The 24,652-nt window shown below is 49.3% G+C and overlaps 1 protein-coding gene across 1 annotated transcript in view; it reads right to left on the reverse strand.

The window, feature by feature from the left end:
• C5AR1 (complement C5a receptor 1) overlaps positions 1-22,286 on the reverse strand; it is a 32,278-nt gene extending 9,992 nt beyond the window's left edge. Inside the window, exon 1 of the mRNA XM_058425744.1 lies at positions 22,233-22,286. Within this exon, the coding sequence (XP_058281727.1) occupies positions 22,233-22,286 (54 nt within the window). The remainder of the gene's footprint in view (positions 1-22,232) is intronic.
• Between the last annotated feature and the right edge of the window lie 2,366 nt (positions 22,287-24,652).

Consider the following 24,652-nt stretch of genomic DNA (forward strand, 5'->3'; position numbering starts at 1 on the left):
ATGGATGGATGGATGGATGGATGGATGGATGGATGGATGGACGGACGGACGGATGGACGAATGGATGGACGGATGGATGGACGGATGGATGGATGGATGGATGGATGGATGGATGGATAATGGAGAGATAGATATAGTAAATTTGGAGAGTCTGGGTAAAATGTATATGAGCCTGTTCCATTCTTGTCATTCTTCTGTAAGTTTGAAAATATTTCCAAACAGAAGGTTAACATTTTTAAAAATATTTTCATTGGTAAACAGCCCCTGCCCTCAGCTTCTTCTATTGCCCGCTCCCAGCACCCTAAGTTCCTATTTCCTACTCTGGGACACCCCCACTCCAGGTCCCCACGTTCATGTCATTAAAGAGTTAATGCTAGGTGCAGCAGGAAGCCCTAGACCCTGCCCAGGGGACCTCTGCACTTCAGCGCCTTGTTAAATATTTTGAATGTCCCCCTTGGCTGTGAGGCATGAAGGTAAATTTTGCCTCTGCTGGTTTCACAAGCTCCCAGCAATCCTTGACTGCAGAATGACTCAGACTGTCGTAAGGGGAGCGTCCCCACCCTCTGCTCTGACATTGCCTTGCCACTCCCTCATCAGCTGACAAGGCTCCTTTACTGCCATGAGCTCACTCAGTCCTTTCCTCTGGTTGACTCCAGAAAGGCAGAAAAAATATGCTGATTCCAACATCTCGTGGTTTCCAGGATCTTCAGACACAAACGGCTTGCAAAGTTTTGCCACTGCAGCACCTCTCCAAAGACTGGAAATACCTGACATATCCAGCAAGAGGAGACTGGCTAAATTAATGATGGTACATCCAGGCAACAGAATACTACACAGCTATCAAAAAGAATGGAAAAGTTGGCCAGGTGCAGTGGCTCATGCCTGTAATCCTAGCACTTTGGGAGGCTGAAGCAGGGGGATTGCTTGAGCCCAGGGGTTCAAGATCAGCCTGGGTAACCTAGCAAGACCCTATCCCTACAAAAAAGAAAAAAAAAAACAAACAAAAAGAATGAGGAAGTTGTTTATATAATGATGTGGAAAGACCTCCAAGATCTAGGGTGAGGCCAGGAGCGGTGGCTCATGCCTGTAATCCCAGCACTTTGGGAGGCCAAGGAAGGCGGATCACTTGAGGTCAGGAGTTCAAGCCCAGCCTGGCCAACATACTGAAACCCCGTCTCTACTAAAAATGCAAAAATTAGCTGGGTGTGATGGCAGGCACCTGTAATTCCAGCTACTCGGGAAACTGAGGCAGGAAAATCACTTGAACCTGGGAGGCCGAAGTTGCAGTGAGCCGAGAAAGTGCCACTGCACTCTAGCCTGGGCGACAGAGCGAGACTCCATCCCTAAGAAATAAAATAAAATAGGCTGGACACGGTGGCTCACGCCTGTAATTCCAGCAATTTGGGAGGCCCAGGCGGGTGGATCACCTGAGGTCAGCAGTTCAAGACCAGCCTGACCAACATGGTGAAACCCTGTCTCTACTAAAAATACAAAAATTAGCCAGGAGTAGCGGCGTGCGCCTGTAGTCCTAGCTATCTGGGAGGCTGAGGCAGAAGAATCGCTGGAACCTGGGAGGTGGAGGCTACAGTGGGCCGAGATCACTTCACTACACTCCAGTGTGGGCAACAAGAGCAAAACTCCATCTCAAAAATAAAATAAAATAAAATAAAATAAAATAAAATAAATAAAATAAAATAGTGAAAAATAAATGTAGGTAGCTGCATTGTGGCACATGGCCCACATGGGCAGTGCAGGTCCAAGGCTACTCTGGGGGTTCTAATTGCCCGGCACTATGCCATGTGCTTCCCAGGTGTTGGCTTAGTAATTTCCTAATCACAGTGCATGTCTATGTCGCAACAGCACGAAGGGCAGGGTACTATTACTGTTCCTAAATTCCCATGCTCATTAGAGGAATAACCCTTGTCTGTTGCATGGAGAAAGGGGCAGAGAGCAGAAGCCAGGAGGAAATGGAGATTGGAACTGTCCAGGTGACGTGAGGCATGACAGTGGCTTAGACAAGGGTGCTGGCAGCAAGATGCGAACGATCAGATGAGAACAGGGTGAAGCAGAAGGCACAGTACTTACAAGAATAGCCATAATCATTGCCAAGCTGTCCTGAGCCTTTCTTGTGTATTATCTCATTTAACCCACAAAGCAACCCTAGGAGACTTACTTGTTGCAATAGCAACACTCATTTTCCAGATGAGAAAAATGAGGCTACAGAGAAATGAAGAGATCTCTCCAAGTCTTCTCAGTTAGCAAGAACAGAGACAGGAGAGAAACTCCTGAGATCTGAGCTCCAGAGCCCTCTTTTTTTTTTTTTTTTTTTTTTTGACATGGAGTCTCGCTCTGTCCCCAGGCTGGAGTGCAGTGGCGCAATCTCGGCTCACTGAAAGCTCCGCCTCCTGGATTCACGCCATTCTCCAGCCTCAGCCTCCCGAGTAGCTGGGACTACAGGTGCCCGCCACCACGCCCGGCTAATTGTATTTTTAGTAGAGACGGGGTTTCACTGTGTTAGCCAGGACGGTCTCAATCTCCTGACCTCATGATCCGCCCACCTCAGCCTCCCAAAGTGCTGGGATTACAGATATGAGCCACTACGCCCAGCCCAGAGCCCTCTCTTTGAGTGGCTACCAGGCAGGCCTAAAGTGCCTTGGGAGTTGGGGGGGCATGCATTCTAGGTTGAAAGGAGAGAGGAAGGGTAGGTGGTGCACAGCAGAAACGAAAGGTCAGCATGGCTGGCAGGCAGCCAAGATGGGACTGGAAGGTGTGCAGATGCTGAGTTAAAGAATGTGGCTGGAAGCCAGGTGCGATGGCTCACGCCTGTAATCCCAGCACTTTGGGAGGCTGAGGCGGGTGGACCACGAGGTCAGGAGTTCGAGACCAGCCTGGCCAACGTGGTGAAACCCCATCTTTACTAAAATAAAATACAAAAATTAGCCCTGTGTGGTGGCACGCACCTGTAATACCAGCTACTTGGGAGGCTGAGGCAGGAGAATCACCAGAATCCAGGAGGCGGAGGTGCAGTGAGCCAAGATTGCACCACTGCCCTCCAGCCTGGGTGACAGAGCGAGACTCCGTCTCAAAACAAAACAAAACAAAACAGACCAAATATTGGAAGCAAACTAAATTTCCATTGAAGGGGATGAAACCTCCTATTAGCATATTACTCAGCTGATAAAAGAAAGAAAGAAGCACCAGGCTGGGCAACATAGCAAGACCCCACTTCTGCAAAAAATTTTAAATCTAGCTGGGCGTGGTGGCATGCACCTGTAGTCCTACCTACTCAGGAGGCTGAGGTGGGAGACCTCAGTAGACCCTGTCTAGAATAAAGAAAAAAAGGAGGAGGAGGAGGCAACTCCCTTGAACTACACGGGAATGAAGTACCTTCCTCAAGGTTGTTTAAGGGGAAATTAATGAACGCCTTAATACAATGCCTGGTATGCAGTAAGCACTCAATAAATGCTAGTTAATAATACTATATGTTATTCATGAAAAAAAGCCAGACGTAGAGTACTGTACAAAACATACTGCTATTTATAAGGCTGTATGTTTATAATACATAAACATACATTGAGCGCCCACATTGAGAAATGTCACCCACATTGAGCACCAAGTGTATACCAGGCACTGTTACAAGAACTTTTCATGCATTCACTCAGTCAATTCTCTCAACTAGCCTATGACGTAGGTTCTAGTATCATCCTCACCTTAAAGACAAGGAGGAGGAGGCTGGGTGCGATGGCTCATGCCTGTAATCCCAGCACTTTGGGAGGCCGAGGCGGGAAGATTGCTTGAGGTCAGGAGTTCAGGACCAGCCTGGCCAACATGGTGAAACCCCGTCTCTACTAAAAATACAAAAATTAGCCAGGCGTGGTGGCGGGCACCTATAGTCCCAGCTACCTGGGAGGCCGAGGCAGGAGAATCACTTGAACCCAGGAGGTGGAGGTTACAGTGAGCCAAGATCACACCACTGCACTCCAGCCTGGGCAACAGAGCAAGACACTGTCTCAAAAAACAAAAAGATAAGGAGAAAGAAGCATGGAGAGGACAGATCTCTGCAACTATTTCACAGTAGAGACAGAAGCTGAGCTCGGTTTTGGGGTTCCCTGCATCACGCTAGTCCTTTGTTCCCTAAGCATCTGTGCTCTCAGACATCTGTAAACTGTTTCTGGAAGGATCCACCACAAACTGGCATCCCATGGTTGCCTCTGGGTAGGGGAGGGGGCGATGAAAAGGAGTCAGAGGGCCAGGTGCTGTGGCTCACACCTGTAATCCCAGCACTTTGGGAGACCAATGTGGGTGGATCACCTGAGGTCAGGAGTTCAAGACCAGCCTGGCCAACATGGTGAAACTCCATCTCTACTAAAAAGACAAAAAATTAGCCAGGTGTGGTGGCGCATGCCTGAAATCACACCTAGTCGGGAGGCTGAGGCAGGAGAATTGCTTGAACCTGGGAGGCAGAGGTTGTGGTAAGCCAAGATCGTGCCATTGCACTCCAGCCTGGGCGACAAGAGTGAAACTTTGTCTCAAAAAAAAAGGAAAGAAAAGGAGTCAAAGGGTCTGGGGTAGGCAGGGAGAATGAGTTTTTCTTTCTATGTTTGTTTTTTGAGATGGAGTCTTGCTCTGTTGCCAGGCTGTAGTGCAGTGACGCAATCTCGGCTCGCTGCAACCTCCGCCTCATGGGTTCAAGCGATTGTTGTGCCTCAGCCTCTCAAGTAACTGGGACTACAGGCGCCCACTTACACACTCAGCTAATTTCTCTATTTTTAGTAGAGACGGAGTTTCACCATGTTGGCCAGGATGGTCTCAATCTCCTGACCTCATGATCTGCCCTCCTCAGCCGCCCAAAGTGCTGGGATTACACGCATGAGCCACCGCGCCCAGCCAAGAATAAGTTTTTACCAAGTATCCTTTGGTACTTTGGAATATGCTTTGGAAAGAAAAAAAAAAAGAACAAGAAGAAGAATCAGAGAGTCCCGTTTGCCTAAGTCGGATCTCAAGGGTGGAATGCAGGAATGAAGCAACATCAGACCCCTCCCTGGTCCATCCAAACCATCTTCCGTTTCCTCTTTGACGCAGATGAAGCAAGGCAATGCCTGTGTTACAGCAGGTGCTGAATCGCAGCTCTGCTGGCTCAGTGCCCAGGCTTCCGGATGCAGGGATGACAGGGACCCTCATTTAGCCTGGGGTGCGTTCCTTCTGCCACTGGCAGAATCCATGGCATAACCTGGTTCTGCCACCAACCACGGAGGGTTCCCATCCATCTCTGCTCCTGCCTGGGCCTCAGTTTCCCCATCTCTGTCATGCAGAACATCTGAAACGACCAGGCACAATGGCCTCACGCCAGTAATCCCAGAGCTTTGGGAGACCAAGGTGGGAGGATGGCTTGAGGCCAGGAATTTGAGACTAGCCCTGACAACATAGCAAGAACCCATCTCTACAAGAATAAAAATGTAAAAAATTAGCCGGACATAGTGGTGCATGCCTGTGGTCCCACATACTCAGGAGGCTAAAGCGGGAGGATCACTTGAGCCCAAGAGTTCAAGATTGCGGTGAGCTATGATGGTGCCACTGCACTCCAGCCTGGGCAATAGTGCAAGACCCCAAGTCGAAAAAGAAAAGAATATCTCTCTGCAAGAGCATCTGAGTAACTTGACCATTCCTCCAAGCTGGTTCTTTCCAGCCTCCCAACATTTTCTCTGTCATTCCCACTGCCTGGAAGGCCTTTTCTAGATTTCTTCACTTGTGGAATTCTTTAAAAAAAAAAAATACAGACGGGGTCTCACTATGTTGGCCAGGCTGGTCTTGAACTCCTGGCCTCAAGCAATCCTCCCACCTTGGCACAATCCCCAATGTGCTGGGATCACAGGTGTGAGCCACCGCGCTCGGCTGCTTGTGGAATTCTTAGTCACCTTATGAGACCCAACTCAAGGGTCCCCTCCCCTGGGGAATCTTCTCAGGCCCCAGCCCCATGAGGTTGCTGTGGCTCCCACAATCTTGACAATCTTATTCCCATGGCCACATCCCAGCCCTGGAGTGTGAGAGCCTGGGATGCAGAAGAGAGGGAAGGTGGGAGGTAGAAGACAGGGAGAGAGAAGGAAAGGGAGAGACAGACAGAGTTGATGGCGAGAGTTGGGGAGAGAGAAGGACCCACAGGAGCAGAGATGGGAGGGACCCAGGACAAAGTTTCCCGCTCCCATTCCCCATCGAGACTCACCATGTTCTGGTCTCCTGGGCTCCCCGAGGACCGAAGGTCCCTCCTGCCCAAGGGCTGTGGTTTTTAAAGCCCCAAGGGAAGATGCAGGGAGGAAATGACCATCTTACTCTCTGGGGCTCTCATTGGTCTGCACACTGGGCACTGAGGCCACAGCTCCCTCTGCGGGGCACACACCCAAGGGACTCTCACCACCTCCTCCCAGGCAGAGAAGGGGGGCCGGCGCTCGGAAAACCGAGGAAGTTCCTGTGTAGGCTCGGCCCCTCTCCTGGCCTTGGTTTCCCTATTTGGGGCCGTCTCTCTCTCTCTCTCTCTCTTTTTTTTTTAGACAGAATCTTGCTCTGTTGCCCAGGCTGGAGTGCAGTGGTGCAATCTCGGCTCACTGCAACCTTTGCCTCCCGGGTTCAAGCAATTCTCCTGCCTCAGCCTCCCGAGTAGCTGGGATTACACGTGTGTGTCACCACCCCCGGCTAATTCTTTGTATTTTTAGTAAAGACGGGGTTTCGCCATGTTGGCCAGGCTGGACTCGAACTCCTGAGCTCAGGCAATCACCCACCTCGACCTCCCAAAGTGCTAGAATTACAAGTGTGAGCCACCGCACCCGGCCTGGAGCCATCTATCTCTTTCCTCCTAAGACGCCAGGCTTCTGGGCAAAAGCTCAGGAATGCAGTTGGCTTAAGCCCCTCCCTTGGGATTCAAGAAAGCAGAGATTGTAACCCCCACTCAGCCTCCCGGCCAGGCTGATTTGAGGCCCAGAGAGGCCAAGCTAGTCTGCGGAGGTAGCCCAGCATTTAAGTATATTTTACTGTTAAATCTTCCTTCTAGGGCCAAGTACAATGGCTCACACCTATAATCCCAGCACTTTGGGAGGCAAATGAATCACTTGAGGTCAGGAGTTCAAGACCAGCCTGGCCAACATGGTGAAACCCCATCTCTACTAAAAATACAAAAATTACCTAGGTGTGGTGGCAGGTGCCTGTAATCCCAGCTACTTGGGAAGCTGAGGCAGAAGAATCGCTTAAACCTGGGAGGCAGAGGTTGCAGTAAGCCTAGATCGCACCACTGCACTCCAGCCTGAGCAACAGAGCAAGACTCTGTCTCAAAAAAAAAAAAAAAAAAAAACATCGTGACCAGCCTGGCCAACATGGTGAAACCCCATCTCTACTAAAAATACAAAAATTAGCCAGGCGTGGTAGTGGGCGCCTGTAATCTCAGCTACTCAGAAGGCTGAGGCAGGAGAATTGCTGGAACCCGGGAGGCAGAGGTTGCAGTGAGCGGAGATTGCACCATTGCACTCCAGCCCAGGCTGACAACACCAAGACTCAATCTCAAAAAAAAAAAGAAAAGAAAAGAAAAAAATCTTCCTTCTAGGGTTATGAAGTTGGCAATAGAAAATGGCGCTACTCCACCCCCCAACTACACAAGCCACAACCGTCTGTCTATTATTGTTACATTGTAATACATAATGAAATAATTATACAATTCAACATAATGTAGAATCAGTGGAATCCCTGAGCTTGTTTTCCTGTAACTAGATGGTCCCATCTGGGGGTGATGGGAGACAGTGACAGATCATCAGGCATTAGATTCTCATGAGGAGCGTGCAACCCAGATCCCTCACATGCGCTGTTTACAACAGGGTTCACGCTCTTAAGAGAATCTAATTCCACCCCTGATCTGACAGATCAGGCAGTAATATGAGCGAAGGGGCGCGGCTATAAATACAGATGAAGCTTCACTTACTCACCTGCCACTCACCTTCTGCTATGCTGCATGGTTCCTAGCAGGTCATGGACTGGTACAGGTCTGCAGCCCGGGGGGGGGGTGGAGACCCCTGCTCTAAGATACTTCCTAGAGCCTGGGGCAAGGAAGGAGCCTAGATTACCTTCCCGTGGTTGCTGTAACCAATTAGCACAAAATGTGGGCTTAACACCAGGACCGGGCGCAGTGGCTCATGCCTGCAACCCCAGCGCTTTGGGAGGCTGAGGCGGGCAGATCATTGAGGTCAGGAGTTCGAGACCAGCCTGGCCAACATGGCAAAACCCCGTCTCTACTAAAAATACAGAAATTACCTGGGTGTGGTGGTGCATGCCTGTAGTCCCAGCTACTCGGGAGGCTGAGGCACAAGAATTGCTTGAACCCGGGAGGTGGAGGTTGCAGTGAGCCAAGATGGCACCACTGCACTCCAGCCTGGGCGACAGAGCAAGGCTCCATCTCAAGGAAAAAAAAAAGCCAGACAATTATTTTGGCATGGTTCTGCAGGCCAGAAGTCCAAAATCAAGATGTCAGCACTCCCTCCAGAGGTTCCAGGGGAGAATCTGTTCCTTGCCTCTCCCAGCTTCAGGTGGCTCCCGAAATTCCTTGGCTTGTGGCTGCACCACACCCGTCCCTGCCTCTGTGGTCCCATCACCTCCTCCTGTACCGTATGTCTCAAATTTCTATCTTCCTCATATAAGGACTCTTGTGATTCCATTGAGCCCACCCAGACCCAATCCAGGATAATCACTCCCCCATCTAAAGATCTTTAACTTAATCCTATCTGCAAAGTCCCTTTTGCCATGGAAGGTCACCTGTTCACAGGTTCAGGGGATTAAGATGTGGACATCATCGGGGGTCCTGATTCTGTCTGCTACAGGGTCTGAGAAGCTAGAGAGTGTGTCCAGCGGTGGAGAGAAGCCTTGAATGCTGAGCTAAGGAGCCTGGACACGTTCTTTCCTTCAAAATAAATGCATGACCTGTCAACCTCTCACCACCTCGGCTCTGTTACCCTGATCCAAATCACTATCACCTTCTGCTTGGACCATTACAGTAGCCTCCTCTCTGGGATCTTCACTGCCTGCCCTCTGTAGTCTCATCTCCACCAGAAACCAGAGGGAGCCTATTAAAATCTAAGTCAGATCAAAGCACTCCTCTGCTCAGAATAGGGTGGCCTGATTTAGCACACACACCCACACAAACAAAAACACATTACAGACTGCCCAGTTAACTTTAAATTTCAGGGTTGGGCCTGGTGGTTCATACCTGTAATCCCAGGGCATTGGGACACTGAGGAAAGATCACTTGAGGCCAGGAGTTTGAGACCAGCCTGGGCAACACAGTGAGATCCTATCTCAACAAAATAAATTAAAAATTAGCTGGGCATGGTGGCACATGCCTGTGGTCCCAGCTACCTGGGAGGCTGAGGCAGGAGGATCACTTCAGCCCAGGAGATCAAGACTGCAGTGAGTTAAGATCACAAAAAAAAATTTTTTTTTCACCTTTTACCTGAGAATCTTGTATTTTATCTGGTAACTACAGCTCAGAGCCCTCCCTTGGAGCCTACGGCACAATGAGTGTGACTGTTATGATGATTACAGAAACACACTCAATTTTTTTTTCCCATGTCCTTCTGCGACTCCACAAAACACCACCCACAACTTTCTCCCACAGTATTTTTCTGCAGCAAACTTCAATTTTTAAAAATCTGGTTTTCGGCCAGGTGCGGTCCTCATGCCTGTAATCCCAGCACTTTGGGAGGCCAAGGCAGGCAGATCACGAGTTCAAGAGATTGAGACCATCCTGGCTAACACAGTGAAACCCCGTCACTACGGGGCGTGGTGGCGGGCGCCTGTAATCCCAGCTACTCAGGAGGCTGAGGCAGGAGAATTGCTTGAACCCGGGAGACAGAGGTTGCAGTGAGGTGAGATCGCGCCACTGCACTCCAGCCTGGGGACAGAGCAACATTCTGTCTCAAAAAAAAAAAAAAAAAAAAAATTGGTTTTCTTTTAATTGCAAAGGAAATGCATGCTCATTGTAAATATTTAAACAATCCAGAAATACACTCCTCCCCACTCCAAAAAAAAAGAAAAAAGAAAAGATAAACACCAATGAAAAGTCCCATTCCTGTTACGCTTCTGAATTCAGCTGCGAATTCACCTAGACTTTTACAAAGGTGGAGTTTGTGTTTGGCCATGGACATGCGGGTACACGATGTTCAGCAAGTTTTAGTTCCGCTAATTGAAGCCATATGCGCGGTCTGCGTTACTCACCCAGATTTCCAAGGTCGATTTGTGGCGATTTGGAGCATTGTAGTAATGCCGTGTTGTTCTGGCCCTGACCTCCAGGGGGCGGGGGAGCGGGGAGGCTCCGGAAGCCAGGTCACAGGAACTTGACTTTTAGGATTTTGGATCGAAGTTGCCGCCTCAGCCGTAAATCATGGGTTCTTAACATTTTTAGGCCCTGGGCCCTTGATAAAGGTGTCCTTGATAAAACACCCCCTCAGAAGAAAAAAAATTTTTTTTAACTTTTTATTTCGATGGAATGTCAAATGAAAAAAGTTGCAAGAATAGTAAAAGCGGCCGGGCGCGTTGGCTCCCGCCTGTAATCCCAGCACTTTGGGAGGCCGAGGAGGGAAGATCACTTGAGGTAAAGAGTTCGAAACCAGCCTAGGTAACATATTGAAACCCCCATCTCTACAAAACACAAAAAATTATCCAGGTGTGGTGGAGCATACCTATAGTCCTAGCTACTTAGGAGGCAGAGGCAGGAGGATAACCTGAGCCCAGGAGGTCAAAGCTGCAGTGACCTATGATTGTGCCACTGCACTGCAACCTGGACAAAAGAGCAAGACCCTATCTCAAAAAAAAAAAAAGACAGAGGCCAGGCACGGTGGCTGACGCCTGTAACACTAGCACTTTGGGAGGCTAAGGTGGGTGGATCACCTGAAGGTCAGGAGTTCAAGACCAGCCTGGCCAACATGGTGAAACCCCATCTCTACTAAGAACACAAAAAATTAGCCAGGCGTGGTGGTGGGCACCTGTAATCCCAGCTACTTGGGAGGCTGAGGCAGGAGAATCACTTGAACTCGGGAGGTGGAGGTTGCAGTGAGCCGAGATTGCGCCGTTGCACTCCAGCCTTGAGTGACAAGGGTGAAACTTTGTCACACACACACAGAAAAAAAGACAGAAAGAAATTGGCTCATGCAATTGTGGCGGCTGGTAAACCCTAGAAAAATAATACAGGCGTATATATCTATGTCTATTTACGTTTTTCCTGGAATTATTTGAGAGTACTTTGGAAACATCATGCTCCTTTACCATAAATTTGTCACTGTGTATCTCTTATATTGCGGTTATGACATGATATTCTGACATAACCACAACATATTTATCAAAATAGGAAATATGCCACTGATATCACACTATACTCAGCCCTCACTGAAATTTCACCAGTTGTTCCAATAACATCTTTTTTTTTTTTTCTTTTTGAGACAGAGTCTCAATTTGTCACCTAAGCTGGAGTCCAGTGGCACAATCTCGGCTCACTGCAACCTCCACCACTCAAGTTCAAGAGATTCTCCTGCCTCAGTCTCCCAAGTAGCTGGGATTATAGGTGCCAACCACCACGCCTGGCTAATCTTTTTTTTTTTTTTTTTTTTGAGACAGAGTCTCATTCTGTTGCCCAGGCTGGAGTACAGTGGTGTGATCTCAGCTCACTGCAAGCCCCACCTCCCGGCTTCACGCCATTCTCCTGCCTCAGCCTCCTGAGTAACTGGGACTACAGGTGCCCGCCACCATGCCCGGCTAATTTTTTGTATTTTTTTTTTAGTAAAGACGGGGTTTCACCGTGTTAGCCAGGATGGTCTCCATCTCCTGACCTCGTGATCCACCCGCCTCGGCCTCCCGAAGTGCTGGGATTACAGGCGTGAGCCACCGAATTTTTGTATTTTTAGTAGAGATGGGGTTTCGCCATGTCGGCCAGGCTGGTCTTGAACTCCTGACCTCAGGTGATCCTCCCGCCTCAACCTCCCAAAGTGCTAGGATTACAGGTGTGAGCCACCATGCTGGGCCCCAGTAATGCACTTTATCACTTTGTTTTTCTTTATCACTTTGTTTTGGTTTTATTATTTTTTGTAGAGTCGGGAGTCTCACTATGTTGCCCAGGCTTATCTCGAACTCCTGGGCTCAAGTAATCCTCTCACCTCAGCCTCCCAAAGTGTTGGGATTGCAGGCAAGAGCCACTGCACCTGGCGTCAGAATAATGTTTTTGTAAATACATTTTAAAACACTTTGTTCTGTTTTAACAGCATAAGAAATCCTTTAGCTGGGTGCAGTGGATCATGCCTGTAATCCCCGCACTTTGAGAGGCCAAGGAGGGAGGACTGCTTGAGGCTAGGAGTTCAAGACCAGCCTGGGCAACATGAAGAAACCCCACCTCTACAAAAAATACAAAAATTAGCCAAGTGTAGTGGTGCACACTTGTGGTCCTGGCTACTCCGGAGACTGAGGTGGGAGGATCACCTGAGCCTGGGAGATTGAGGCTGCAGTGAGCTATGATTGCACCACTGTCTATGATTACCCAGCGTGGGTGACAGAGCGAGACCCTGTCTCAAAAAAGAAAAGAGGAAGAAGAAGGCCGGACGTGGTGGCTCACGCCTGTAATCCCAGCACTTTGGGAGGCCGAGGCAGGTGGATCACGAGGTCAGCAGTTCGAGACCAACCTGGCCAACATGGTGAAACCCTGTCTCTACTAAAAATACAAAAATTAGCTGGGCGTGGTGGTGGGCTCCTGTAATCCCAGCTGCTTGGGAGGCTGAGGCAGGAAAATCTCATGAGCCTGGGAGGCGGAGGTTGCAGTGAGCCGAGACCAGGCCATTGCACTCCAGCTTGAGTGACAGAGCGAGACACCGTCTCAAAAGAAAAAAAAAAAAAAAGAAGGAAAAGAAGAAGAAGAAGTCCATTGTTAGTTTGAAATTTGCTTACTCAATCACCTCCCTAATGGTGAAATTTTAGGTGGTTTCCAATATTTTGGGTTATAATATAATGAGCATCGTTGTATATATATTCTCATATGCATGTACAAATATTTATTGTAGATGACTCTCTAGAAATGAAATTGCAGGACAGAGTGTGTACACACCATTTTTTATGTTGGTAACTTTTTTTTTTTTTTTGAGATGGAGTGTCGCTCTTGTTGCCCAGGCTGGAGTGCAGTGGTGCAATCTCGGCTCACTGCAACCTCCGCCTCCCGGGTTCAAGCTGTTCTCCTGCCTCAGCCTCCCGAGTAGCTAGGATTACAGGCATGTGCCACCACGCCAGGTTAATTTTGTATTTTTAGTAGAGACGAGGTTTCTCCATGTTGGTCAGGCTGGTCGTGAACTCCCAACCCCAGGTGATCCTCCCACCTCGGCCTCCCAAAGTGCTGGGATTACAGGTGTGAGCCACCGCGCCAGCCTGTGTTGCTAACTTTCGTGCCGGTGTCTCTTCATCCTCTTCTTCAAGATCCAGACCAGCAATGCCCATTACGGCCGCCACCAGCCACATCTGGCCACTGAGTGCTTGAAATACAGTGAGTCCATATTAACATGGGCTGTGAAAATGACACACATACTGGATTTCAAAGACTTAGTACCAAAAAAAATAGATTGTAAAAGATATCAATAAGGCCAGGAATGGCTGCTCACGTCTATAACCCCAGCACTTTGGGAGGCCAAAGTGGGCAGATCACCTGAGGTCAGGAGTTCCAGACCAGCCTGGCCAACATGGTGAAACCCGTCTCTACTAAAAATACAAAAATTAGTCGGGCATGGTGGCGGGCATCTGTAATCCCAGCTACTTGGGAGCTGAGCCACGAGAATCACTTGAACCCAGGAGGCGAAGTTTGCAGTGAGCCGAGATTGTGCCATTTCACTCCAACCTGGGTGACAGAGCAAGATTCCAACTCAAAAAAAAAAAAAAAAATCAAGAACACACAAAACTAGACTTCGATGTTATAAGCCAGGAAAGAAGTTATTTCTGAAGGGTAAAAACTGGAAGGGGGTGTCTGGGTGCTGGAAAAAGTCTTTTTCTTGATCTGAGTGTTGGTTACACAGGGATATTCAGCTGTAAATATTCTTTAAGCTTATTATTGGTGAACTCTTCTGTCTGTATTTTTATATATCAATAGAAGTCCTTTTTTTAAGCTGGGCGCGGTGGCTCACACCTGTAATTCCAGCACTTTGGGAGGCCTAGGCAGACAGATCACCTGAGGCCAGGAGTTCGAGACCAGCCTGGCCAACATGGTGAAACCCCATCTCTACCAAAAATACAAAAATTAGCCAGGTGTGGTGCTACTCAGGAGGCTGAGGCAGGAGAATCGCTTGAACCCGGGAGGCAGAGGTTGCAGTGAGTCAAGATCATGCCAGCACACTCCAGCCTGGGCAACGGAGTGAGACTGCATCAAAAAAAGAAAAAGAAAGGAAGGAAGGAAGGAAGGAAGGGAGGGAGGGAGGGAAGGGAGGGAGGGAGGGAGGCAGGGAGGGAGGGAGGGAGGGAGGGAGGAAGGAAGGAAGGAAGGAAGGGAGGGAGAGAAAAGAAAAGAAAAAAGGAAAGGAAAAGAAAAGAAAAGAGGCCGGGCACGGTGGCTCACACCTGTAATCCCAGCACTTTGGGAGGCCGAGGCGGGAGGATCACCTGAGGTTGGGAGTTCACAACCAGCCTGACCAACATGGAGAAACCCCGTCTTTACTAAAAATACAAAACTAGCTGGGCCTGGTGGCACGTGCCTGTAATCCCAGATACTCGGGAGGCTGAGGCAGGAGAATCGCTTGAAACCAGGAGGCAGAGGTTGTGGTGAGCTGAGATCGCGCCATTGCACTCCAGCCTGGGCAACAAGAGTGAAATGGTCTCAAAAAAGAAAAAGAAAAAAAGAAAAGAAAACAAAAAGAAAAGACGAAAAGGATGGAAGGAAGGAAGGAAGGAGGGAGGGAGGGAGGGAGGAAGGAAGGAAGGAAAAAGAAATAGAGAAAGAGAAAGAGAGAGAAAGAGAGGGAGGGAAGGAAGGAAGGAAGGGAGGGAGGGAGGGACTGAAAGAAAAATAAAGAAAGAGAGAGGAAAGGGAAGGGAAGGGAAAAGAAGGGGAGGGGAGAGGAGGGCAGGGGAGGGGAGGGGAGGGGAGGGGAGGGGGGGAAGGGAAGGGGAAGGGAAAGGAAAGAGAGAGAAAGAAAGAAAGAGAATCATGACCAGGGAGCACACGGAGCACGCGTTATTCTGCATTCACAAACCCATCGCACCGTGCAGTGCCAGCCCCCATCAGGAGGGATGGACTGAGCAGGCGGCTGCAGCTACCACATCCCAAGGAGAAGCAGCTGTGCCCAGCCACCAGCTTGCCAGTGGCCACAGGAAGCCCAGAACCAGCCAAACTGGGCTGGTTGACCACCACTCACCACCCTCCCCTCCCCTGGCACGAGGGTTCCTCAGCTGTGGCCACAGTGGCTTCTGAGGCAGGATGTGGTGGCCCCATGAGCGGCAATGCTTGTGCCCATGCCGTTATCCGACCCTGGCCTGACCAATTTACCAGAAACTCTAGCACCAGGGGAGGTCTGAGTAAGGCCCAGAGGCCACAATAAGCACCGGGGGAGGGATACAGGCTGGAGGAAGCTGGAGGATGCACCAAGCTGAAGGCGTCTCAAAGGCGGGCAGAAAACATCAGCACCAGCAATAAGAATAAAAATAGGGCCGTGTGGCTCGGCCCGGTGGCTCACGCCTGTAATCCCAGCACTTTGGGAGGCCGAGGCGGGCAGATCACGAGTCAGAAGTTCGAGACCAGCCTGGCCAACATGATGAAACCCCATCTCTATTAAAAATACACAAATGGGCCGGGCGTGGTGGCTCATGGTTGTAACCCCAGCACTTTGGGAGGCCGAGGCAGGCAGATCATGAGGTCAGGAGTTCGAGACCAGCGCAGCCAACATAGTGAAACCCCGTCTCTACTAAAAATACAAAAATTAGCCAGGTGTGGTCACACACACCTGTAGTCCCAGCTACTCAGGAGGCTGAGGTAGGAGAACCGCTTGAACCCAGGAGGCAGAGGTTGCAGTGAGCTGAGACCATGCCATTGCACTCCAGCCTGGGTGACAGAGCAAGACTCCATCTCAAAAAAAAATAAATAAAATACACAATGTAGCCAGGCATGGTGTCACGCGCCTGTAATCCCAGCACTTTGGGAGGCCGAGGCAGGCAGATCACAAAGTCAGGAGTTCGAGACCAGCCTGGCCAACATGGTAAAACCCCATCTGTACTGAAAATACAAAAATTAGCCAAGGGTGGCAGCATGTGCCTATAATCATAGCTACTCAGGAGGATAAGGCAGGAGAATTGCTTGAACCCGGGAGGCAGAGGTTGCAGTGAGCCGAGATCATGCCACTGCACTCCAGCCTGGGCGACAGAGCAAGACTCCGTCTCAAAATAAATAAATAAATAAAATACACAAATTAGCCAGGCATGGTGTCGCGCGCCTGTAATCCCAGCTACTGGGGAGGCTGAGGCAGGCGAATCACTTGAGCCCAGGAGGCGGAGGTTGCAATGAGCCGAGATGTCGCCATTGCACTCCAGCCTGGACGAACAGAGAGAAACTCCATCTCAACAATAATAATAATAATAATTTTAAAATAATAGTAATAATCATAGTGCTTGCTCAGGACCAGGGGCTCTTCTAAGGCTTCATAACCAACAAAGTAGGTGGAGATGAGACGTGCAAGCTCACAGAATGCAGAATGGAGGCCAGGCGTGGTGGTTCATACCTGTAATCCCAGCACTTTGGGAGGCTGAGGTGGGAGGATCACTGAGCCCAGGAGTTCAAGACCAGCCGGGCCAACATAGCACGACCCCATCTCTAAAAAAAAAAAATTGTTTTTGGCCAGGCACGGTGGCTCTCACCTGTAATCCCAGCACTTTGGGAGGCCAAGGTGGGCGGATCACAAGGTCAGAAGATCGAGACCATCCTGACTAATGCGGTGAAACCCCGTCTCTACTGAAAATACAAAAAATTAGCCGGGCGTGGTGGTGGGCGCCTGTGGTCTCAGCTACTCGGGAGGCTGAGGCAGGAGAATGGCATGAACCCGGTAGGCGGAGCTTGCAGTGAGCCGAGATTGCGCCACTGCATTCCAGCCTGGACAAAGGAGCAAGACTCCATCTCAAAAAAAAAGAAAAATTGTTTTTAATTAGCCAGGCACGGTAGCACACACCTGTAGTCCCAGCTACTCAGGAGGCCGAGGTGGAAGAATCACTTGAGCCCAGGAGTTATCCGACCGGCTGCGGTGAGCTGTGATTGCCACTGCACTCCAGCCTGGGCAACAGAGTAAGACTGTGTCTCTAAAACAACTAAAAAAAAAAAAAAAATACAGAATGGAAGCTGATATTATTATTATACTGAAAATTCTAGAAGTCTCTAATTCTAAAGTTGTAAGTCTTTAAGAGTGTGATTCTAGTCGAATGTTGGTTACCTGAGGCTGAGAAGGAAAGGTCGGAGCGAGACATAAAGAAAAATGGGGCCGGGCGCGGTGGCTCACGCTTGTAATCCCAGCACTTTGGGAGGCCGAGGCGGGCGGATCACGAGGTCAGGAGATCGAGACCAGGGTGAAACCCCGTCTCTACTAAAAATACAAAAAATTAGCCGGGGGTGGTGGCGGGCGCCTGTAGTCCCAGCTACTCGGAGAGGCTGAGGCAGGAGAATGGCGTGAACCCGGGAGGCGGAGCTTGCAGTAGCCGAGATTGCGCCACTGCACTCCAGCCTGGGCGACCGAGCAAGACTCCGTCTCAAAAAAAAAAAAAAAAAAAAAAAAAAAAGAAAAATGGGTTAATGGGTACAAAAATACAGTTAGAACCAGATGCAGGGACTCACACCTATAATCTCAGCACTTTGAAGGCCAAGGTAGGAGGATTGCTCGGGGCCTTGAGTTTGAGACCAGCCTGGCCAACATGGCGAAACCCTGTCTTGATTAAAAATGCAAAAATTGGCCAGGCGCAGTGGCTTACGCCTGTAATCCCAGCACTTTGGGACACTGAGGAGGGCGGATCATGAGGTCAGGAGATTGAGACCATCCCGGCTCATACAGTGAAACCCCGTCTCTACTAAAAATACAAAAAAATTAGCCGGGCATGGTGGCGGGCGCCTGTAGTCCCAGCTACTCGGGAGGCTGAGGCAGGAGAATGGCATGAACCCAGGAGGCGGAGCTTGCAGTGAGCCGAGATCGCGCCACTGCACTCCAGCCTGGGCAACAGAGCAAGACTCCGTCTCAAAAAAAAAAAAAATACAAAAATTAGATGGGTGTGGTGGCACGTGCTTGTAATCCCAACACTTTGGGAGGCTGAAGTGGGCGGATCACTTGAGGTCAGGAGTTCGAGACCAGCCTGGCCAACATGGCTAAACCCCATCTCTACTAAAAATACAAAAATTAGCTGGGAGTGGTGGCGGGTGCCTGTAATCCCAGCTATTTGGGAAGCTGAGGCAGGAGAATCACTTCAACCCGGGAGGTGGAGGCTGCAGTGAGCAGAGATTACACCACTGCACTGCAGCCTGGGTGACAAAACAAGACTCTGTCTCAAAAATAATAAAAATAATAAAATAATGAAGACGCTAACCTGAGCTGGGTTGAGGAACAGGGCAAACGGGTCCAGGTGGAGAGTTCCCTTCACTTACCCAACTTTAAGGCCATAGCCCCCTCGCTACCAAAGTGTGTTTCCCCGATCCGCAGCATCAAGCTTCCTGGACATGTTAGAAATGCAAGATTTTGGCGGGGCGCAGTGGCTCACACCTGTAATCCAGCACTTTGGGAGGCCAAGGCAGGTGGACTGCCTGAGGCCAGGAGTTTGAGACCAGCCTGACCAACACAGTGAAACCCTGTCTCTACTAAAAATACAAAAAATTAGCTGGGCGTGGTGGTGGAGGCCTGTGATTCCATCTTTCACTCGAGTCCGTGTGAAGACACCACCAAACAGGCTTTGTGTGAGCAATAAAGCTTTTAATCACCTGGGTGCAGGAGGGCTGAGTCCAATAAGAGAGTCAGCGAAGGGAGATAGGGGTGGAGCCGTTTTATAGGATTTGGGTAGGTAAAGGAAAATTACAGTCAGAGGGGGTTGTTCTCTGGCTGGCAGGGGTGGGGGTCACAAGGTGCTCAGTGGCGGAGCTTTTGAGCCAGGATGAGCCAGGAGAAGGAATTTCACGAGGTAATGTCATCAGTTAAGGCAGGAACAGGCCATTTTCACTCCTTTTGTGATTCTTCAGTTACTTCAGGCCATCTGGATGTATATGTGCAGATCACAGGGGATATGATGGCTTAGCTTGGGCTCAGAGGCCTGACACCATCTACTTGGGAGGCTGAGGCAGGAGAATTGCTTGAACCCGGGAGATGAAGGCTGCAGTGGGCCGAGATCACACCATTGCACTCCAGCCTGGGTGACAGACCGAGACTCTGTCAAAAAAAAGAAAGAGAGAGAGAGAAGGAAAGAAAGAAGAAAGAGAAGGAAGGAAGGGAGGGGAGGGAGGGAGGGAGGAAGGAAGGAAGGGAGGGAGGGAGGGAGGGAGGGAAGGAAATGCAATTGCTGTAGTCCTGCCCCAGCCCTGCTGAATTAGAACCTGAATTTAACAAGACCCCCAGGTGATTCCTGGTCACCTTTAAGGTTAAGAAGCGCTGAATGAGTACGTCACCAGACACTGGCCGGTTCCCTTCCTGCTCTCACCATGTAAATGGCGCCCCCTTGTGGAGATTTTATTGAGACAAGATTTGGCTCTACCGCCCTAGCTGGAGTGCAGTAGCGTGATCTCAGCTAATTGCAGACTCGAACTCCTGGAGCAATCCTCCCACTTCAGCCTCCCGAGTAGATCGGACTACAGGCACGCGCCACCATGCCCGGTTAATTTTTTATTATTATTATTGGAGAGATGGGGGGGGTCTCGCTATATTGCCCAAGCTGGTCTTGAACTGCTGGCCTCAGAGATCCTCCTGCCTCAGCCTCCCAAAGCACTGGGATTGCAATCATAAACCATTACACCCAGCCAGCCTTCTTCGTTTATAGCAGGGGGTCTATCTCTTGTTGGATTTGATCATGGGTGCATGATTAGCCTGGCTAATTTTTGTATTTTTAGTAGAGACAGGGTTTTGCCATGTTGCCCAGGGTGGTCTAGAATTCCTGACCTCAAGTGATCCGCCTGCCTCAACCTCCCAAAGTGCTAGGATTACAGTCATGAGCCATTGCACCTGGCAATTTTCTCCATTTTAATATGCCCTCCAAGAAGGTAACAAGGTCTTGTGGGGAAAGAAATACACATGAAACTACATCAACATCTACAGAAGAGTGGCAGATTTGCTTGGGTTCCCCAAACGCAGATTCTGAGACAATGACTTGGTGATGGCAATTTATTTGGGAGGTGATCCCAGGAAGCAGGAGTGAGTTAGAGAACCAAGTCAGAAACAAGACCAGGCGCAGCGGCTCACACCTGTAATCCCAGCACTTTGGGAGGCCAAGGCAGGCAGATCACCTGAGGCCAAGAGCTCGAGACCAGCCTGACCAACATGGTGAAACTCCGTCTCTACTAAACATACAAAAATTAGCCAAGTATGCTGACGGGCGCCTGTAATCCCAGCTACTGGGAGGCTGAGGCAGGAGAATCTCTTAAACCCAGGAGGCGGAAGTTGCAGTGATCCAAGAACGCACCACTGTACTCCAGCCTGGGCGACAGAGTAAGACTCCATCTCAAAAAAAATAAAAACAAGAAAGAAAGAAATGAGAGAAAAGGCAATAAGTGCGTGCTGATCAGTGGGTCACAGATGGGGGAAACCGGGGCTCAATACAGCTGGGGATCCTGAGAAACCAAGCAGAAAACACCTCAGAATCTTCCCACTGAAGGATGGGGAGTGGGCCAGCGTGGTAGCTCAAGCCTGTGATCCCAGCACTTTGAGAGGCCAAAATGGGAGGAATGCCTGAGGCCAGGAGTTCATGATCAGTCTGGGCGACATAGTGAGATCCCATCTCTCAAAAAAAATTTGTTTTTAATTAGCCAGACATGGGGCTTGTGCCTGTAGTTCCAGCTATTCGGGAGGCTGAGGAAGGAGGATCATGAGCAGGGCACGGTGGCTCACACCTGTAATCCCAGCACTTTGGGAGGCCGAGGCAGGCAGATCCCTTGAGGTCAGGAGTTCAAGACCAGCCTGGCCAACACCGTGAAACCCTGTCTCTACTACTAATACAAAGAAATCAGCTGAGCCTGGTGGCACACACCTGTAATCCCAGCTACTCAGAAGGTTGAGGCAGGAGGATTGCTTGAACCTGGGAGACGGAGGCTGCAGTGAGCCGAGATCTCACCACCACACTCCAGTCTGGGTGACAGAGCAAGACTCTGTCTCAAAAAAAAACAGAGGCCAGGGTGGTGGCTCACATCTGTAATCCCAACACTTTGGAAGGCCAAGGCAGGAGGATCACGAGGTCAGGAGATCGATACCATCCTGGCCAACATGGTGAAACCCTGTCTCTACTAAAAATTAAAAAAAGAGCTGGGCATGGTGGTGCACGCCTGTAGTCTCAGCTACTCAAGAGACTAAGGCAAGAAAATCGCTTGAACCCGGGAGGCAGAGGTTGCAGTCAGCCAAGAGCCAAGATCATGCCACTGCACTCCAGCCCGGTGACAGAGCAAGACTCTGTCTCAAAAAAAAAAAAAAAGAGGAGGCTCTCTTGAGCTCAGGAGATCGAGGCTGCAGTGAGCTCTGACTACACCACTGCTCTACAGCCTGGGTTACAGAGGAGACCATGTCTCTAAAAAATCAAAAATGAAAATTCAAATTTTTTTTTAAATGTAGGCTGGCCAATTGCACTTCATCAAAATGAAAAGCTTTTGCATTTTTTTTTTTTTGAGATGAAGTTTCGCTCTTGTTGCCCAGGCTGGAGTGCAGTGGCACAATCTCAGCTCACTGCAACTTCCGCCTCCCGGGTTCAAGCGATTCTCCTGCCTCAGCCTCCCGAGTAGCTGGGATTCAGCCCTGAGCCACCACACCTGGCTGATTTTTTGTATTTTTAGTAGAGATGGGGTTTCACCGTGTTGGCCAGGCTGGTCTGAAACTCCTGACCTCAGGTAATCCACCTGCCTCGGCCTCCCAAAGTGCTGGGATTACAGGCGTGAGCCACCGCATCCAGCCAGCTTTTGCCATTATTATAAAGGCAATTTAAAAATAAATAAAATAATAATGAAGGAGGAAGTGGCTGGGGCATTGATGCAGCATACTCACCCGGCCTTTAGGGAAGAGCTGCCCAGGGGCATTACACAGGAAGACATTACACATCCCCACACTTTCAGGGTGCACCTGGGGTCCAAGTAGTTTCCACGGTGCCAGAGAAAACAGAGAGGAGAGGGCTAGGCGCAGTGGCTCACTCCTGTAATCCCAGCACTTTGGGAGACCAAGGCAGGCAGATCACTTGAGGACAGTAGTTTGAGACCACCCTGGGCAACACGGTGAAACCCCGTCTCTACTAAAAATACAAAAATTAGTCAGGCTTGGTGGCACAAGCCTGTAGTCCCAGCTACTCAGGAGACTGAGATAGGAGAATTGCCTGAACCCAGGAGCCAGAGGTTGCAGTGAGCCGAGATTGCACCACTGCACTCCAGACTGAGTGACACAGCTAGACCGTGTCTCAAAGAAAAAAGAAAAAGAAAAGAAAATGGTTTCTCTACTTCACCTCTAAATCAATGCTCAAAAACAAAACCCTCAAAATTATCAGTTTTGTTTTTTGGATTTTTTGTGTGTTTGGTTGTTGTTGTTGTTGGTGGTGGTGGTGGTGGTGGTAGAGACAAGATTTCACCATGCTGCCCAGGCTGGTCTTAAACTCCTGGGCTCAAGCAATCTGCCCGCCTTGGCCTTCCTAAGTGTTGGGATTACAGGTGTGAGCCGCCATGCCTGGCCATAAACAATCATAGTTTTAAGAAGCAGTGAATTGTTACCTTTTCTGAAGCATATAATTGCCAGCACACCCAGGAGGCCCAAATATCTCAGTTGGGCTTGGAAGAAACTATCCCCAATGAAGTAGAGCTAATAAGGCATGTAAACTACGTATAACAAACATCCTCAGAAAAATGACGGAGGATAATGGCAAGTCAAAGCGAGAAGAGGAGGTTATGAAGCAGAACCTAACTGGAGATGAGAGATATGAAAAACTCAATTATTGAAATAATTATGTGTTGGATGGTTTATCAGAGGGCAGAACAGACAGGGCTTTAAAAATGAATAAATAAGGCCAGGCTTGGTGGCTCAGGCCTGTAATCCCAGCACTTTAGGAGGCTGAGACGGGAGGATCGCTTGAGCCCAGGAGCTCAAAATTAGCCTGGGCAACACGGCGAAAGCCCATCTCTATAAAAAATCAAAAAATTGGCTGGGCGCAGTGGCTCACGCTTGTAATCCCAGCACTTTGGGAGGCCGAGGCGGGCAGATCACGAGGTCAGGAGATCGAGACCATGGTGAAACCCCGTCTCTACTAAAAATACAAAAAAATTAGCCGGGCGTGGTGGCAGGCGCCTGTAGTCCCAGCTACTCGGAGAGGCTGAGGCAGGAGAATGGTGTGAACCTGGGAGGCAGAGCTTGCAGTGAGCCGAGATTGCGCCACTGCACTCCAGCCTGGTGACAGAGCAAGACTCTGTCTCAAAAAAAAAAAAAAAAATCAAAAAATTAGCTGGGTGTGGTGGTGCACACCTGTAGTACTACTGGGGAGGCTGAGGTGGGAGGATTGCTTGAGTCCAGGAGGTCGAGGCTGCAGTGAGCTATGTTCACACCACTGCACTTCAGCCTGAGTGACAGAGTGAGACCTTATTTCTTTTTTTTTTTTTTTGTGTGTTACCAAGAAATGTTTTATTTTTCTTGCAGTAGCTTTGTTAATTGCACAAAATCATGTTTTGTTTTTGCCATTTAAACATTATCACACAATCCTATTCTGAAAGACAAATGTTCATTAAAAACAAAGCAAAAATAAAAATTCACAACCTTAATTACCTAGATTTGTCATTTAAAGGTTTAAAGAAAAAAAGGGAGGGGCTTTCTTACAAGCTTTTTCACAAGTGTCACATTTTCTCCTTAAAAGGGAAGGATTTCAAAAGAAAGGTGAAATAGCTTAAACAGAAATATTCATAAAAAGGAACTTTACAGAATTGTCAACAATATTAAGACAACATTGACTAACCGGTTTCATTACCGCATCTTCCCCCGCCCCCACCCCCAGTGTGTCCCGCCAGGACTAGAACAGGCTTTGTGTTCAGACAGAAATGCTTCAAAATCCCAGTGAAATGAACTGTGCTAAAAACCCGACAGGCATCTTCCCTGCCCTCTCCCCACTCGTCTTCTGCAGTCCTCTAACCCAGTTTCTAATCTGTGAAAGGGGCCAAAGCTGTGAGGGGGGAAGGACCCCGCCCTAGTGTGGCCATCTTATACATAATTACATATTGCATCATAAATGCTGGCCTTCCTTCTGCAAATTATGATTTTGGAAAATCCAACCCACGCAGAGGGATTTTAAAAAAACTGACATCCCTTGGGTGACTTTTTTTTTTTTTTTTTTGCAACATCCCAAGCCCCCCCGGTCCCCTATCCAAGGAGAAATGTAGGGCCTCTAGGATGTCCCAGACCCACCTCAGAGGGCCAGTCAGTTCAGGTAGGTCAGGCCC

This window comes from Hylobates moloch, unplaced genomic scaffold (assembly GCF_009828535.3).
Source record: "Hylobates moloch isolate HMO894 unplaced genomic scaffold, HMol_V3 SCAFFOLD_12, whole genome shotgun sequence".
NCBI lineage: Eukaryota > Metazoa > Chordata > Mammalia > Primates > Hylobatidae > Hylobates > Hylobates moloch.